Source organism: Populus nigra, chromosome 1 (genome assembly GCF_951802175.1).
Source record: "Populus nigra chromosome 1, ddPopNigr1.1, whole genome shotgun sequence".
In the NCBI taxonomy this organism is placed as follows: domain Eukaryota; kingdom Viridiplantae; phylum Streptophyta; class Magnoliopsida; order Malpighiales; family Salicaceae; genus Populus; species Populus nigra.
The window spans coordinates 3,877,312-3,895,244 of NC_084852.1; the positions used below are offsets into that span (position 1 = coordinate 3,877,312).

Below are 17,933 nucleotides of genomic sequence, written 5' to 3' on the forward strand. Positions count from 1 at the left end.
ATTTTATTATTATTTTATTACTTAATTACATAAAATAAAACGTATAATCTGAATTAATTGGATTACCAAATTAGAGTAGGAGACTGATTCGTATTTCCTCATCACATTCAAACCTCTTCCAATCCTTTTCAACCTTAACCGTTCTTAAATAAAATTATTATTTTATTCTATTTTTAATAAAGAAATAAAAATTCTGTTTTGATTTCACCTGCTTTGTCATTCTTTTAATTATTATTATTCTCTTTCTGCCAATCAAATCAAATCACATAAAAGAAAACCCAAGTCATTCCTTTTGCTTCTTTCAATAAAATCCTAGTATTGGATTTTATGAGAGAAAGAAACCGTTTCTTACTTGCACAATTGGGTTAGAAGGAAATTAAGGGTTAGGTTTCTTCTTGTTGGAGAAGAAGAGAAGGACATAGTTTTTCTTTCTGGGTTTTGATTTTTGGTTAGGTTAGTTCTTTCGTTTTTTATTAGTCAATGGAACAGTTCAAATCTCCTGCATATTCTCATGTCAAAGAGGTTCGTTTGATTCTGTCCCATGATTTTATTTGCTCTAAAGTTGTGATCTTTATGTGTTTTGTTTCTCATTGATTGAATTGTTTTAGTGTTAGATTGGCGTTATTGGTTTTGAATATAGTTATTATCTGCGTTGTACCAATCTGGGTTGTTGAAAAGACTGGATCTTTGATCATATGCCTGTCATTTAATCAGAATATTAGTCATAAAGTTTTGATCTTTTGATGATCTTTCATGTTTTTTTACTTGAAACAAATCATTGAGAATACAATGTGTATTGATTATTTGCTGTTAATGGTCATATGCCTGTCATTTAATCAGAATATTAGTCATAAAGTTTTGATGTTTTGATGATCATTCATGTTTTTTTTACCTGAAACAAATCATTGAGAATACAATGTGTATTGATTATTTGCTGTCAATGAATCGAGGAATTCAATTGTAGAAGGATTATGGAATTTGTTTTATGATCTTATAAGTGATTCTTGCAAAAACTATGGTTTCTTGCTCAATCGGATTGTGATAGCCAATTATGATGTTCTATGTTCTTTTGTATTCAGTTGATTGTTTTTTTAGATTGTTTTATCGATATCAAGTGGGTGTGCCCAGCTATTCCTGATTAGTGCTCTGACCATGTGGCTAAGACTATGTTTAGGGTTTGCATACAAAACAATAACTTGGTTGTATAATAGGATCTGGTTTTGTATAACAGCTTGAGTGCCTGGATGAGGCATATGAATTTGAATTTGAGTTTTAATAAGATAAGTAATTGAATAAATAATGTTTTGCAGGATCATTCTATTAAGCAATCTTGGAGAAGTGACAATACCCCTAAGGGCCCAAGAAGTCCCCAAAATCAAAAGGTATAGACAGTTGAATTGGTTTTCAATTGTGGCAGTTGTGTGTGTACTCTTTTCAAATTCAAATTATTAAACATTTGTCTTCAATGGCTTTCGGAGTATCTAATGTAATAGTGTTTGTTCTTGAAGTTTTATTTTTGTAGTGTGAACAACTGAAATATATTTTTGCAATACCATACATTGCTGGTATTTTATTTTATTATTTAGATTGACAAATATATCGTCTGATTTTTCTTTTTCATGGAGCAAAATCCAATCCTTGAAACAGACTGAACTAGATTAGTTGTTGTGGGATATCCAAATATCGTCATGTCATTACCCATTTAATTCCTGATGGTTATTTTAGTAAGATATTATTATTCATGTGGTACAGGTAACAGCCAGATGGGATCCAGTCGAAGCTTGTAGGCCTCTCATTGATGATGCTCCAGTGTTTTATCCAACTGTTGAGGTATTCCTTTGGTGCATTTGATGATAGTGTTATCTTATATTTCATTTATAACATGTAGCATACCTCTTTATTTAGGAATTTGAAGATACACTTGGTTATATATCAAAGATTCGTGCGAAAGCAGAGTTGTATGGTATATGCCGGATTGTCCCTCCACCTTCTTGGAGTCCACCTTGCCGCCTCAAAGAGAAAGATATATGGGAACATGCTAAATTTTCTACAAGAATTCAGTATGTTGAGTTGCTTCAAAATAGGGAGCCAATGAGAAAAAAATCTAAAAGTCGGAAACGGAAAAGGAGATTTTCGAGGATGGGAACAACGAGGAGACGCAAGAGGAGACTTACCAATTCTAGTTCAGAAGGAAATGTTGCCTCTGAGACTGATGAGACATTTGGATTCCACTCTGGTTCTGATTTCACACTTGAAGAGTTTGAGAAAGAAGCTGCTTATTTCAAAGAGTGCTACTTTGGAACGAAGGATCTAATGGATGATGGGAATGAAACCCAAAAATGGGAGCCTTCTGTCGAGGATATTGAAGGTGAATACTGGCGGATTGTTGAAAAACCAACTGACGAGGTTAAGGTGTGAAAATATGGCTCTCTATATGACTGGTTCTCCTGTATCTTGATTTATATGTATGTTTAACTTCAACAATATTCCTCTCTTATCATATTGCAGGTACTCTATGGAGCTGATTTGGAAACAGCAACATTTGGAAGTGGGTTCCCTAAGGCTTCAGCCTTGATGACTGAAGGTGATTCAGATCAGTATGTGGTATCTGGGTGGAATCTAAACAACTTACCACGTCTGCCAGGTTCTGTGCTGTGTTTTGAAGGATGTGATATCTCAGGAGTTTTAGTTCCATGGCTGTATGTTGGAATGTGTTTCTCATCATTTTGTTGGGTAAGTAACTGGAACTACTATTTTCAAAGATCTAGAGGAATAAAGTGATAAATACAAGTGGGCTCTGCCAGGTTTAGTTTAATTAACTTCAACATTAGAGAGGCATGCATCAAGTTTTCTCGGCCTATTTCACTAGTTATTGATGCTTTTAGGCTTATTGTCTATCTAGCATTATCAGCTTAGTACTATAAATCGATCAATATTATTCTTTACATTCAAGCTAATATCAATTGTTTGTACTGCATCTATTCCTGTGTAGTTGGATTTACCTTTTTCCCATTTTTTTACTGATTTGTTCTTCCCCTTTTCACCATTTCAATTGGTGTTCAAACAGCATGTTGAGGACCACCACTTATATTCGCTAAACTATTTACATTGGGGTGATCCAAAGATATGGTACGGAGTACCTGAAAGCCATGCTTCCAATTTGGAGGATGCAATGAGAAAACATTTACCTGATTTGTTTGAAGAACAGCCTGATCTACTTCATGGACTGGTAAGAAGATGACTATTTTGTATTTTAATATTCAGATCTTAAATGAGTTGTTTAAGAGGTTATTTGTTGATAAAAGCTGCAAAAGTTCCGGAGATGTCTGAAGAATGAAGATGAAAGAGCACAAATCAAACAAGAAGGAAATGGCATTAAATAGCTGTCCAATATATGAACCTTGAAAATGATTTGTTCTGCCGATGCTTCCAGCCTGATTGCCATACTACTAAATCATTTAACTGAAGTCTTCACAAATTTTGAGCTAATAATGACCCCTGTAATCAATGCATCAGTGGCTAGCTTTCTGTAAATTTCTTAGCTCAATGATTAAGTTGATCCATTGTGATGGCTCTATCATATTATGTAAAGAATCCATAAGGATTAAAGGCTTTTGACCTTTTGTTTTGACCTTGCTTCGCTTCCAATTTTTGTAAGAAGTTATCTAACATGGTAATTCCTTTTTTGGGTACAGGTAACTCAACTATCTCCTTCAGTTTTAAAAGCTGAGGGTGTACCAGTTTATCGGGTGGTCCAACACTCTGGGGAGTTTGTTCTAACCTTTCCTAGAGCATACCACTCTGGCTTTAATTGTGGCTTCAACTGTGCAGAGGCAGTGAATGTAGCCCCTGTTGATTGGTTAGCACATGGACAGCATGCAGTTGAGCTTTACAGTGAGCAACGGCGCAAAACATCTATATCCCATGACAAGCTACTGATGGGAGCAGCTCAGGAAGCAAACCGTGCCCTTAGGGAGTTATTACTTCTTGGAAAGGAAACTTCTGAAAATTTAAGGTGGATGAGTGTCTGTGGGAAGGATGGAGTGCTCACTGCAGCAGTTAAGGTACTCTCTCTCTCTCTCTCTTGTGTTGAGATGCATACATGATAAATGCTTGTATATTCAGATACTTACATTATTGAAAGTCTACTCGAGTACCATCTAGAGTACTGATTCTTTCAAGATGATACTATTGACAGACAAGGGTAAAGATGGAGGAGGAAAGAATAAAGTGCCTTCCGACTAATTTAAAACTGCAAAAGATGGAAAAGGACTTTGATTTGCAAAACGAGAGAGAATGTTTCTCATGCTTCTATGACTTGCATTTATCCTCTGCCAGCTGTAAGTGCTCCCCTGAACGATTTGCATGCCTTCAACACGCAAGCCATTTTTGTTCATGTGAAATAGACCACAGATATGTCCTTCTCCGCTACACTATGGATGAATTGAACACTCTGGTTGATGGGCTGGAGGGAGAATCATATGGTCTGAAAGACTGCCCTGATGAACAGGGATTAGTTTCTCTTGGTGATAATGGCACTCGTGTTCCTGAGCTGGAACTTAAGGAAAGTCCACGTTGTTCTAAAAAAACAGAAGAAAAATTGAGCACCAATGGCTCTTGCAGTTTTAATAGCAATACTTCTTCAGAAGTAATCCAGTCAGAGAGTTATCACAACAGCTTTCCAGTAATGAAAAACAAAGATAAGGTGAAGCAAGAGGGATGCATTGATTTGAATATTGATGTTATGCTTATTGATCAGGAAAGTAAGCATCTGCTTGAATCTGATGGCTGTGATAACAAAGCAATCTCATATGTGAAGGAGACACATGGTTCACCATGTATGCAAGAGACGCCTGGCAGTTCAGATGTGGCAAAAGAACAAGACAGGGAACAAGCTGTTGGAGATTGTGAAGCTAAGTTACAGGAATTGTCAAATAAAAATGACCCTTCTTATCCAATGTTTACTCAGGATACTTGTGCATCTCGTAATAAGTTGTTTGGGGTTGATCTTTCACGTTCACATTCAGTGAGGCCAGCAAAGAGCTTCAAAACTGAAATGAATAAGGGTGGCTTAGATGTAAGACCTGCAACTAATGGCAGTTCAGATGCGGCAAAAGAACAAGACAGGGAGCAAGCTGTTGGAGATTGTGAAGCTAAGTTACAGGAATTGTCAAATAAAAATAACCCTTCTTATCCAATGTTTACTCAGGATACTTTTGCATCTCGTAATAAGTTGTTTGGGGTTGATCTTTCACGTTCACATTCAGTGAGGCCAGCAAAGAGCTTCAAAACTGAAATGAGTAAGGGTGGCTTAGATGTAAGACCTGCAACTAACCAAAGCATTCCAGTAAAGAAATTGAATCCTTGTGTAGAACCAATAAATGTAGGATCCGTCATGTTTGGAAAGCTTTGGTGCTGTAAGCAGGCCATTTTCCCTAAAGGTACACTGTTGTATGATGTTTGCGTGGATTTTCTTATTCATGTTTCTGTTTATGCTATTCATTTTATGTATTGATATATTCTTTCAATTTTGGTTGATTTTTGCAGGATTTAAAAGCCGGGTTAAGTTCTTTAATGTGCATGATCCCATAAAAAAATGTTCCTATATTTCAGAAGTACGGGATGCTGGGCCTCTTGGGCCTCTTTTCAAGGTTGGTTTTTTTCTTTATATATTTCAGAAGTATGTGTTTAGGATAGATGAAAAATATCGATTTATAGTTTTAGAGTTGAACCTGTCTGGCCTTCAAAATGACACTCTGAATTTCAGGTATCTTTAGAAAAATTCCCTGGTGAGACATTAGCAACAGATGTTTCAATTCAGAAGTGCTGGGAGATGGTGGTGCAAAGACTAAATGATGAAATTGGAAGACGAAACAGCCTAGGAGAAAGAAACCTTCCCCCTTCGCAGAGTATTAATGGGATTGAAATGTTTGGATTCCTCTCCCCACCAATTGTTCAGGTATACTTCTACATGTCATTTAATCAGTGGCTTCTGTTACATAGAATTATTGAATCTAATAGCATTCGCTTGATAAGACTTTTGTAATATTTTCTAAATTGGAATTACATAATATATTTGAGTTTGCAGCACACATGCTGTAGAGGCACGTTGTGTTGCCCACATCTGATTGTAGTATCTGAATTCAAATGTTGACTCTGACAAAATTACTTCCAGGCTATCGAGGCTCTTGACCCTGATCATCGTTGCGTGGAATACTGGAATCACAGGCTTGTTAATTTGAGGAATACAAGGGAAGCCAAGCAGCCCCCGTTTGGATCAAGTTGCTGTCTCACAAAAATGAAGGAAAAAATTGACATTAACCTTTTGACACAGGAACCTGGTAGCTTATTCATAGGAGGTCATCGCTCAGTTGACGAAGATGTGCAGCACGTGCTGCGAGGCTTATTCAAGAAAGCTAGTCAGGAAGAGTTGAAAACAATGCACAGAATACTCCACAGTGACGCACAAAGTGCTGAGCGAAGAGAAGCTTTCACAACACTGATGGAGGAGATTCAGAAAACAAGTAGATAAATAAAAAGAATATGTTTAGGTTCCATCATTCTTTCTCATTGAGAGTAGCTTACTTTCTCATAATTCAGGCCCAATTTTTTCAAAAGTTCATAAAAGGGAAAGAGTTCCCAGGCACGAGTCACGCTCAAATATTTTGCAGCGTGCCTGCTCGTAATGTAGATACAGTATCTTGATTGCTGATGCCAACTGACCACAAGGGTGATTTTGTACATTAGGAACCCTTGTTCCCACCATGTTCCTTTCTAAATTTCATTGAGTTCTAACTTGGTTTCCTTTCTGTATTGCCTTTGATTTATAGATGAATATGTCTATAAGAATAAACTGAGTTCCAAATTTTGCAGTAGATTCAATTAGGACTGACACAGACGGAACTCATAGCTGTCTAGAATCCAACAGGTTTCTAAAGGCTATATTCCCAGGCATGGTTGGAGCTTTCTGCTCCAAGTATATCATCTTATGACATGTTTGGGATCCCAAGATAATAATGGAAACATTATTCTGAAAGTACAAAAAAAATTCTTGATTCCATTTTTTTTAATTTTTTAATGGCATTTTGTTTGTTTTACAATGTTTTAAAATAGAAAAAAAATTATATATTTGATAATGATTAATATGCTTCATGAATAAATCTCAATGTAAACCGTGAAAACAATGTTTTTACACACAATTTACGGTGTTTCCCTTTAGTTTTTGTTAATCTTGAATTTTTATTTTAAATTTTAGGATTAGAACAATAATTTAATTTCTTTTAATTAAAAAAACCAATTAAACCCACAAAATATAGATAAGGAGAGATTCTGAAACACCAAAAGAGACGACACACTTGAATATTTGAAGATGCCGCATTTTAGTGGAGGGAGAACTACATTCCAATTAGAGAATAATATATATATATATATATATATATATATATATATATATATATATATATATTCAAATAAAATTAGAGATTTTTATAGCAACATCAACAATTACTTTATAAATAATTATATATAAACCTCCAAAAAAAATACTTTTAAAAATATGTTCATATATATTCAATGAGAATAAAATAAATACTTTATTATTTATTAACTATAAATTTCTATATAATTCTATCAATTTAATTATTCATTTATTTTCACATATAAACACATAAAGATTATCAAGATATATATTTTTTAATTAAAATTTATTTTTCATATCATGATTAGATTTTATTAAAAGAAATTGTTATTAATAAAAAAACATGTTTTTATTAAAAAAAATACATAAACTAGGAAAGAGAATTTTAACTAAAGACATTTTTGACAAGTTTTAACCAAAGATTTTTTTTTTATAAAAAATCAAAAATCTCTCTTCTTATTCCCTCTCTCTCTAGAAATACATCTGAGGACCAATTTTTGTTACAAATGAAATTTGAGGACCAATGTATACAAACCTCAAACAACAATGATCAAAATGCTGATATATATATATATATATATATATATATATATATATATATATATATCACTACAGTTTTTTCAAGAAAAAGATGTTGTTTTATACCTTAAACATTCTAAACGGCATAATTTTGATCATGATGAATAATATAGAATAGTGTCAAACCCCCAATACATATTTGTCTAAAGCTACAATTTATTTATAATAAAATATGTTCTTATATTTTTTTTAATTGTTAATTTTATTTTTTTTCTTCTGACATAAATAGATGTGAATAAAACAAAAACGATCTTACTACTATGTTATGAGTTTAAGGGAAACCATAAGAACTTATAGCAACTAAAAAGAAAAATGACACCTGAAATTAACAAGGAGTTTTCAGCCAATTAAAGCCAATAGGTTCATGAATTCTGCATCAGATTTACATTTAAACGATCTTACAAATGCCATGAAAGATCATTGAACGGACCTCAAATCCCTGCCTCTAATCTGTTAACAATCCGGCCCTCCATTTGTCAACTCTGCTAAAGCCCATTTACAAGAACAAATCCTTCCCTGTCTAATGAATTACAACATTAACAAAGAAAGGAGAAGAAATCTCATCTTTGAAATTGGAAATGACCCAATTGATTGTTTTGATGCTGACTCTTAACAAGCACGAGCCTAAAGCTGCAAAAGATCCAACTAGCAATACAGTACTTCTTGATTGTCTTAGTTCTTTAGCAAGAACCCATCAATGGACAAGAATCATTCTTTGAAACTTGGATGCCAAAGCCACACAAAGAACCAAGAAAACAGTCCACACCTCAGTGCACAAGCAAGCCGCATCTGACTCTCCATGCTGATGAACAGTAAACTCTTCATCATCTGCAGTGCTTGGAACAAATGTTCTTGGAGTAGGACGAGGAGGAGAAGCAGGAGTTGGTGGCGGGCCAACCGCGTCTGGTTTTGAAGAGTTCTTCACAGATTCAGTACCATAAACTGAGTGATCAAGAAGGTTATCAATGCCGTGAACTGTAATGGCAGCATTGGTGTAGATATCAGGATGAGTCAGGCGAGAGCCATCAAGGGTGAAATTTGATGCAGAATTGTTGGTGATAAGTATGGACTTGTCAAAAAGGAGAGTTGGGAGGCGAGAGAAGGTCTTAAATTGCTGGAGATCAGCGAAAGAGAGGCGTTGAGGGACAATGTGGTAAGGGAAGATGTCAGGGTCAGCGGAGGTGGTAATAGGAGAAAGAGAGTTGTCAGACGGGATAAAGAAAGTGGCGGAGATAGGGAAGGTGGTAGAGTCAGCCATGCTGAGGGCATTGGCCCAGTTCTTGAAATCTCCTGTACCAAGTATCGCATCAATGATGTTGTAGATTTGTTCTTGAAAGACGAATTTGAGGTCATCTTGTTGCGGTGTAAATGTTGATGGTGGTGTTGGTGGTAGTGAGAAGGTGGCGGTGAAGATGGAACTGTTGGTTGGAGTTGGGGCTGGACTGGGGCCCAATATGGGGGTGATGATGGTGGGAGTTGGGGCCGGACTGGGGGCAAATGTCGGGGTGAGGGTGATTTTGTTAGTGGGAATTGGAGTAGGGGCAGTCGAGGGTGTGGTTGTGGGAGTGAGGGTGGTGGTGGTATTATTGATGGGAGTTGGAGCAGAAGAGGGTGCAGGAGTGGGGATGGTGATAATGGGAGATGGTGCAAATGTGGGGGAGAGGGCGATGTTGGTGTTGGTATTGGTGATGGGAGTTGGAGCAGGAGTGGTGGCAGAGGTGGGTGAGGGTGTGGGGCTAAAGGTGCAGATGGGATTGAAGGTGGAGGTGGCTGTGGTGGTGGTGAGGAGGAGGAGGAGGAAAGAGAAGAGGTATTTGGCCATTAAGAGAGAGGTTCTTGATTTTCTTGAATTTGGTTACCTTCAGTTGAGATCTTCGCGAGTTCTTCTAGGTTTGTGTGTTAAAGAGGAGAAAATCTAATAGAGATGAGAGAATAGTCTTATTGGCTTCATGGTTCCTTTAGGTGGAGAGATTGTGTCCAACTTATAACTAACTCTTCCCGCCAAAAACTGTTGAAGAGAGAGGAGGGGGGGGGGGTGTTTCCTGTAATTATGATAGATTGTTAGTGGCATTTGGAATTTGTCAAGGCAATTCTGTCAAAATCATAGTCCAGCATATCATAAGAAAAAAATATTGATGTCTAAGTACAGAAAAACACATTTATTGAAATATTTTCCATCTGATCTTTTAAATCTCTCCTATCACCAAGAAGATAGAGGTGGGATACTTTGTTCATTTCTGAAGAAATTAGCAGGATCAACAGCAGTCTTCACATGTACCAATCTGTCAAAATTATTCTTGAAATATTTGAGGCCCCAGATGCTTGCTTGTCTATAACTTGTGTTGCCTGCATGATTATTTATCCCTATGTCAAGATCTCTGTAATTGACATAAGCAGCTCTAGGAGTTTTTGAAACATAAGGGGCCAAGTAACTGTAGAGTCTTCTGATCCAGCTTATATGCCTCTTAGTTGCCACAATCCCCTCTTCATCCCAATATATTAGGTGTTGAATCTTGTATATGTTCCCTGCTCTATGTGGAAATGGGATGCTAGACTCTGAAATCTCACTCATTTTTCCTCCGTAAGGGCTGAAGATCAGTATTGGTGTGTTGATGTCTTTGTCGAAGAACCTTTCCCATATCCCCTCCAATCCAAGTTCGGGTATAGGTTCCTTGACGTAGTCTGATTTCGCTTTGAAATTCCTTCTAGTTGAAGGAGTTCTATCAAGCAAAACATCCAAGGATGAGTTGCTTGGGAATCCGTCGAAGTAGAGGACAGACTGAATCCAACTCATTTCAATGCAATCTTCTTTTACCAAACCGAGCTCGGGAAAGCTGTCTTGTATCAATGGAAGAAGCCTATCAATCCCACCAAGAAACAATGAATTGAATGAGGCTTGTATTGTTGTGTTGGACTTTCCTTCTTCAGTGGAATTGACTCTATTCAGAATAATTCTGATGAAGAGATCTTCATGAAGCTTATCCGCTACGAACTGCCACCGATGGACAAGCTTGGAAGCATTTTGTTCCAGTGTTCTTTGAACATTGAAAACAGTCACAGTAGGTGGAGCTGAGACTAGACTTATTTTCCAAGCAATAACCACACCAAAAGTATTTCCTCCACCACCTCGGATGGCCCAAAATAGATCTTCTCCCATTGATTCTCTGTCGAGAATTCTACCTTTAACATCAACTAATTGTGCATCAATTATGTGATCTGCGGCAAGGCCATAATTACGCATCAACATGCCATACCCTCCTCCACTGAAGTGTCCACCAACACCTACAGTAGGGCAAACACTTGCTGGGAAAGCAAGAGTTCTGCTTTTCTCAGCAATTCTATAGTAAACCTCGCCTATTGTCGCCCCAGATTGAACCCATGCAGTTTTATTCTCCGCGTCAACGTTGATTGTTCGAAGATTGATTAGATCAATTACCACAAATGAGAACGTAGAAACATAAGAAAGACCTTCATAATCATGGCCACCACTTCGAATTCTTATTTGCATGCCATGCTTCTGGGAACAAATAATGGCAGCTTGAATGTGGGATATGTTGGTGGGAGTAACAATAACTAGAGGTTTTGGGGTGGAACTTGTGTTGAACCTGAGATTTTGAATAGAAAACTGCAAGATTGATGAATATGAGGAGTTGATTGGGGTGTAAATGAGCTTAGAAATGGAGTGGGAGTTTTGGGAATCAAGGCATTGAAGAAAACTCTCGTGAGTGTGAGCTGAAGTTACCCACGAGAACGAAAAAATAAGGAAAAACAGGAATGACAACATTGGAAAAAAGCTTAGAGAAGTCATGTCCAGTATTTTCTTCTTTGTAGAAGCCTAGAAGGGACTCTATTTATAGCAATACAGGCTAGCTCTTGCTGCTCAAGAGAGAACAAGAAACTGAAAATAATTGAACGTGAATGTTGAAAAACACTGTTTCGCCATCTAGTACCCAGAGCAACATGGGAACAATTCAAGAAATGAATGGTCAATTTGCATGGCAAGACAACATGAAGTTTGACCATTCAGCATTTGTTCACAGGCAAACTCTACAACATATGCCTTTGACAAGTCACGAAGGCCACAAATTTCACTTTACTTTTGCAAAATATTTAACCATTCTACAATTAGACGGGATCCATTCCCATATAGTTGGTGAAAATGATCTTTCATTCCCTCTTCTTCCATTTTCCATCTTGGCAAATACACTGTTCAATAGCATTATTTGTTGGCTTATTGCACTAAGTTAAAACGTTTTCTTTACCAGGATTAGACTTTTCTAATATTTGAACTAGCCGTTGTAGAAAAGTTCTGATTAATCCATTTCCAAACTCCTGACTTTTTTTCCACAGTAATTAATGAAATGAAATAGCCTGCAAATCTCCAAGCATGATGAGCTTATTCATCCTTAACAAGCTAAGAAATTCTAGCAGCAGAACTTCTCATCTTCTTATGTTGACCATGTCAAAACTATATCCTCATGTCTTCCTTATCTGTAGTTTATGCATTGTTAGAATCATTCAGTGCTTGAACAATGTATTCAGCTCGGCTTAATTTAAGCCTTGGAACATGAATAATAACAAATATTTCATGAGAAAATTCAACTCTACAGCATAGATGTATCAACTAAGATTTTGGAAGTTATGAGAGCACTCTTTATTATCACATGAATGAGGTGAAAATGCACATCACAGATATTTGAAATCTAGAAGCGTACATGTAAGACACGCAATTAAGAGCTTCTGAATTTGTTTTGGAAGGCGTCAAAAACCACCTCATGGCATCTTGAGACTGCTGTGTCATACTCACAATGACCGAAATTTAAGTACCGGAAGATTTTACATATTAAACACGCTTTCAAGCACAAAAGGCAACAATTACAGAGTCCGAATATCATATTAGACTACTGAATGCTTTATACATGCTGTATATGACACCAAAACCCACCCATTTTGAAACAAATGTTACGTATAAATCATCTTTTAGACGAGAAATTATGTGAGGTCATTCTCATCCAATGGTTCTTCCTCCTCTTTGTCAACATCAGTCTTCAATGCACTAACATCACCAGTAGGTAGCTTTCTTGCTAGCTTGATTACCTGAAGCCATGTAATTCAATTTAATAAATGCAATCGGCTGAAGAAGTTATTAATTTAGCAGTAGAGGCCTGGGGTGATGGTACATTAAGTTCTCAATTCTCAAATGACTACCAAAGCCCTAAGGTGTTGATGACATCATATCAAACGAAATTTCATAGTCTATAATCTCTCCTGTAAGCATGTCGCATAATTATAGAATGAAAAGGTTGCCAATAAGTATGCATCCAAGAAGCCTGAATAAGTTTCTTGTAGATATGTGAGTAAATCCAAGACCAACAATCAAAACACAACAGAGTACTGTCAATGTGAGATGAGCAGATGCATTTTCAACAAGCAGAGTGAAAACAGATTAAAGATTTACCACATGGTCAAGATTTGAAACTGTGCTGGACTGAACCACACGTTTGATTTCTTCAATATCACCTTCTGTATAAGCCGAAAGCAGTTTACTGGCACAGCGGTTCTGGTCACTTCTCAGAAAAGCATCAACCCTGCAAAAACCCAAGCAGTAAATCTAAGTGTTATCAATTACTTCAAGCAAGGCAATGACAAAATGGGTAAAGGGTGAAAACACTAGTACCAGTCATATTAAAAAAAAAAAAAAAAAAAAAGTTCTTCCAAGTATTAAACTGTGTTCTCTGAGTGTTATTGCACTTTAATCTGAGTCCCCAAAAAGAAAAGTGTACAAGCTGGTATATACACAGTTCCACGAATAGTTCTTAAAAGGCACTGGACTTGTTATTAGCAAGAAAAAATCAAATCACTCAGGAGAAGTTCCTTGGAACTCAAATTCTGTATCTTCATGTGACTACAAAACATTTTGCAGAAATGTCCACCAGAGATTGATGTTGTCGGGGAAAGAATACTTCTTACTATTTTTTTGCTACACCTCATGATGATTGCAATCAATAATGAAAACTACAAGGACTTACAATTTAGAGGTTTCATTGACTCTGAAAAAATATAGAGTGCTGCTTTAATATTTTTAAGTCATGTCAGATATTGAAGATGCAAGATGAAGGTGATTTCAGACAGCCACAACTTTGATTTTAATCTCATCATTCAACGATGCACTAACTAGTATCAATTATTATTGTTGTTGTTATTGTTTATTGTTGTTGTTGTTGTTTTAAGACTGCTACAACTTTGATTTTAATCTCATCATTCAACAATGCACTAACTAGTACGATCACCACCACCACCACCACCTCCATCATTACATTGTCAGGAAATCAAAAGAACCTACTTGGCAAAACCAAAACCATCATATTGATAGAACATCAAGCAACTACAGAATACTGTCAGAAAAGTGTGCATACTGTGAGCAATCATTGTAGCATTTCTCTGCTTGCTTGAAGTCATGAGCGTAAAGGTATACAATAATTGCACCAAGATATGCCTGTGATAAATAAGGATAATGTAAGATGAACAAATTTTTGTGGACATGAAAAGGATAAAATGACAAAAAAAACAAAGGAAAACTAAATCATACTGCAAAGTGCAAAGAGAGGAAATATGTCCTAAAAGCATAAATGCCATGTTGAAGAAACAAAAGAGAAGAAACTGAGGTGTCTCAGAGCATGATTAGCACTAGGTGTCTTTGTTGATGTAGTTTTATATACAAATTTGAATGAAGGGAAACAACAAACGGAATAGGAAATATATAAATAGATAAACCAACTTAAAGTTACACCTTGCACTGGCTATTGGTGGCATTGCATTTATCCGCTGCTAGACCCAATTGCAACAAAGAAGATGCAGCATCACTATACCTGCAGGCAGTAAAACCACCACAAGACTTAGAAATTAGAATTGTCTAATAGCATCCTCGATTGAACATTTTGCAGTTAATGCATACTGCTCATACATAATAAACCCTTACTTTTCAAGCTTTACATACACACTAGTGGCAGCACGGTATAGATCAAAGGCCATCTGTTCTTTTCCATCTTCTTCAAGAATAGCAGAAGCATCATTGTACATCTGAACAGCAGCTTCAGGCATAGCATCTTCCAGAGCACTATGAGAGGGGAAAGAAGATACTTTTCAAAGATTGTCCAATTTGTTAAGCTACACTGAATATTTTGTGCCACAAGGAGAAAGCATGCATGTCAGCTGAGTGGCAAAAGAAACTAAAATGAAAATTCTCCTAGTGTTGAAGGATGAAGTTACTAAGTGCAACTATGAATTGAGAAAGGATAAAAAGCAGAAAAATCAAAGTAAATTATTACACTATAAAAACACATGCTTGGAAAGAAGGGCAGGGGGGAGCAAATCATTTGTGATCATGGAATAAGCATGCTACACGCAGACGCCAGTGATGTAGCATTCAAGGTGGACATACCCTAAAGGCCTAAATTTGAGTTATTTGTTTACAAAGCATTTTGAAGTTAAACTTTTATCCAGATTGAGCCATGGAAGAAATGAGAATATGACAGACATTACGATCTTGACAGGCTAAAGGATGTGAATAGAAAATCACATCTAAACTTTGTGAACCATTAAAATCTTTAATGGCACTTCCAATAACTCTCTGAAGTTTTCTGATTTCTCCATGCCATAAATGAGTTCCCAAGTGCTTGACCGAAACAGCTATGTAGAAATGGTAAATTTTAAATACAAAAACAGGTAAACTAAATCTTTACCGAGCAGCCTTAGCTAGAGCATCTGATGCCGGCTGTGGTCTCCCACACTCCATGTACAACTCAGACGCTCTTCTATAAAAGTCAGTGACTTCATTCCAGTTGCCTAGTTCCTTTGCTAGAGCAGCAGCAGACTCCATGTGTTTAGCAGCATCCCAAGGTCTGATTTTCTCATTAAGAAAATAACTAAATGCAAATTTATGGACATTAAAACCAAAAAATATTAATACTTTATGAATCACCCCTAGACTAATGTCAACTAGAACAAGGATACGAAGAGAGCATCTCTTGTCCTTTGGAAGCCTTCTCAAATGCTTCTTTTGCTTTCTCATTTTTCTTGGCGACCCTAAACAAGCTAGCTATAACAAAACAATCAATAATAAAAATAAAAATAAAAAACCCACCATAATTCGTGCATTCTGCATATAAAACAATACACAAACAGATAATCTCAATCACTAACCAGCTTCTTCATACAAAAGAGTGGCATTTCTCCAATCGGCACTCCATCTTGTAAGACTCAGTTTAGTTCTAACAACAAAAGAAAAGCTAAATTAAAACAATGAAAATTACTCCGATCCAAGAAATGTGTCACCTTCAAATTTTCGTAACATTGAAGAATCTCAAAAACCCAACATTCTTTCTCTCAAAAAAATAGCAAAATCACCAAAATATTCAAATGGGCAGATTGGAATTCACATTAACAATCAACCCATTTGAGCTTTTCCTGTCCTAATAAAAAAAAAGTCGAGTTCTTTTTGCATTTCTCAGCAATCTACGACTTCAAAAATCCAGTCTTTAATGCCATATCCAAGAAAGGAAAACCAAGTAACATCATCAATACTAAATCATTTAGAACCATGAAAAAAAGCAGATTGGATCCTTTCACGTAGAGAGAAAGAGGGGAAAGGGGGAGCTTACAATTTATCCGCCTTGGTAATTAGCTTATTGGGATCGGAAACGGGCATGATGATGGTGGTGGTGGACTAGTTTTCTCTGGTTTTTTCCTTCTGTTTTTTCCTGATGTATATGTACGAGCACACAGACAGGTAAACCAAAGCAAGTATGCAGTCTTGCTGTTGCTTTCTTTATGCTATTTTTTTAATTGTTTTTGATAAATACTCAATTTTTACGAATTACATTTTATTTAATTTTTGTATTTAATTGCTATTTTTATGGTTTTTTAATTTTTTCTTTCTTTATTTTTTTTATTTTATCCCTCGTAATTTTATTTTATTTTATTTTTATATTTAATTTTGGTTCTATTTTTTATATATTTTTTTCTTAATTTATTTTAATTTTCAATTTACTCTTTCATTATTTTCTTTCATTTAATTTTTTATAGAAATTTGGTTCTTATTATTTTAATTATTATTTATTTTATTTTATTTTTAATTTTAAATGATTAAAGACTTTGCTTGGTGATGTTTTAATATGTGTCTTCCATAAAGTAATCCTGGTCTCATAGCTCAGGTTATTAGTTTTAAGGATTAACTTAATTTAACTTTAGTTTTTTTATGTTTTTTTTCAAATATTATTTTTCAATTTCATCATTTGACTTTAGAGTATTAGGCCTTGAGTTTTATAGTTTTTTCTTTTTTTTTGTGGGGTTATTTTGGTCTCATATCTCGGGTTATAGGTTTGCTGCGTTGATTCAGGGTTTTTTTTATTTGATTTTTTTATTTTGTCCTTCTACATTAAGTTATTGAATCTTAGTTTCGTGGGTTTTTTCTACATTTCTTTCTATAGATTTATCTCGATCTCATATCATGGGTTTCATGTATTTTTTATTTTTTTAGTTTCATTCTTTGACATTGGGTTATTGGTCCTTGAAATTTTTTATTTTTTTATTTTTTTATATGGAGTTATCTCAATCTTTTATCCTGAATCACGAATTAGTTAAATTAACCTAACTTAATTTGGGTTATTATAGCCTAGGCACATATTTATGTTAGAAAAGATTTTACTCAGTTCATAGTATAATATATACCACTTATCTGAATATATGAACAAACTAGTTAGAGGTAAGCAATCAAAAAGATTTTTTTCATGATATTTTCTTTAGTTAAAAATGGTTTATAGATATTTTTTAATATATATGACCATAATATTAAAGAGGTGTACTATCAGAGATATTTGTTTTTTATATAAAAGAAAGGCACATCTTGGAATTTGTTATTCTTGCATGCGGTCTTGCT

General features: G+C 35.5%; 4 protein-coding genes across 4 annotated transcripts; 1 reads left to right on the top strand and 3 right to left on the bottom strand.

Moving 5' to 3' along the window:
• The first annotated feature begins 58 nt into the window (after positions 1 to 58).
• On the top strand, positions 59 to 6,809 carry LOC133685303 (lysine-specific demethylase JMJ18-like). Its single transcript, XM_062106892.1, has 11 exons — positions 59 to 522; positions 1,311 to 1,382; positions 1,753 to 1,830; positions 1,906 to 2,412; positions 2,509 to 2,733; positions 3,068 to 3,229; positions 3,696 to 4,064; positions 4,199 to 5,441; positions 5,548 to 5,651; positions 5,768 to 5,959; positions 6,176 to 6,809. The coding sequence occupies exons 1-11, from the start codon at positions 481 to 483 to the stop codon at positions 6,530 to 6,532; spliced, it is 3,351 nt and encodes a 1,116-aa protein (XP_061962876.1). The 5' UTR covers positions 59 to 480; the 3' UTR covers positions 6,533 to 6,809.
• Positions 6,810 to 8,416: 1,607 nt separating this feature from the next.
• LOC133675740 (uncharacterized) lies at positions 8,417 to 9,818 on the bottom strand. Its single transcript, XM_062097216.1, has one exon. The coding sequence runs from the start codon at positions 9,816 to 9,818 to the stop codon at positions 8,691 to 8,693; it is 1,128 nt and encodes a 375-aa protein (XP_061953200.1). The 3' UTR covers positions 8,417 to 8,690.
• Positions 9,819 to 10,196: 378 nt separating this feature from the next.
• On the bottom strand, positions 10,197 to 11,804 carry LOC133692327 (tetrahydroberberine oxidase-like). The gene has a single exon (XM_062113194.1). The coding sequence runs from the start codon at positions 11,802 to 11,804 to the stop codon at positions 10,197 to 10,199; it is 1,608 nt and encodes a 535-aa protein (XP_061969178.1).
• An 822-nt stretch (positions 11,805 to 12,626) lies between these two features.
• Positions 12,627 to 16,810, bottom strand: LOC133692334 (gamma-soluble NSF attachment protein-like). The gene is made up of 9 exons (XM_062113206.1): positions 16,657 to 16,810; positions 16,199 to 16,266; positions 16,010 to 16,094; positions 15,739 to 15,897; positions 14,976 to 15,113; positions 14,787 to 14,865; positions 14,413 to 14,492; positions 13,455 to 13,584; positions 12,627 to 13,093 (listed from the first exon to the last, which is right to left on the bottom strand). Exons 1-9 carry the CDS (start codon positions 16,701 to 16,703, stop codon positions 12,989 to 12,991), a joined length of 891 nt encoding a protein of 296 aa, XP_061969190.1. The 5' UTR covers positions 16,704 to 16,810; the 3' UTR covers positions 12,627 to 12,988.
• Positions 16,811 to 17,933: the final 1,123 nt, after the last annotated feature.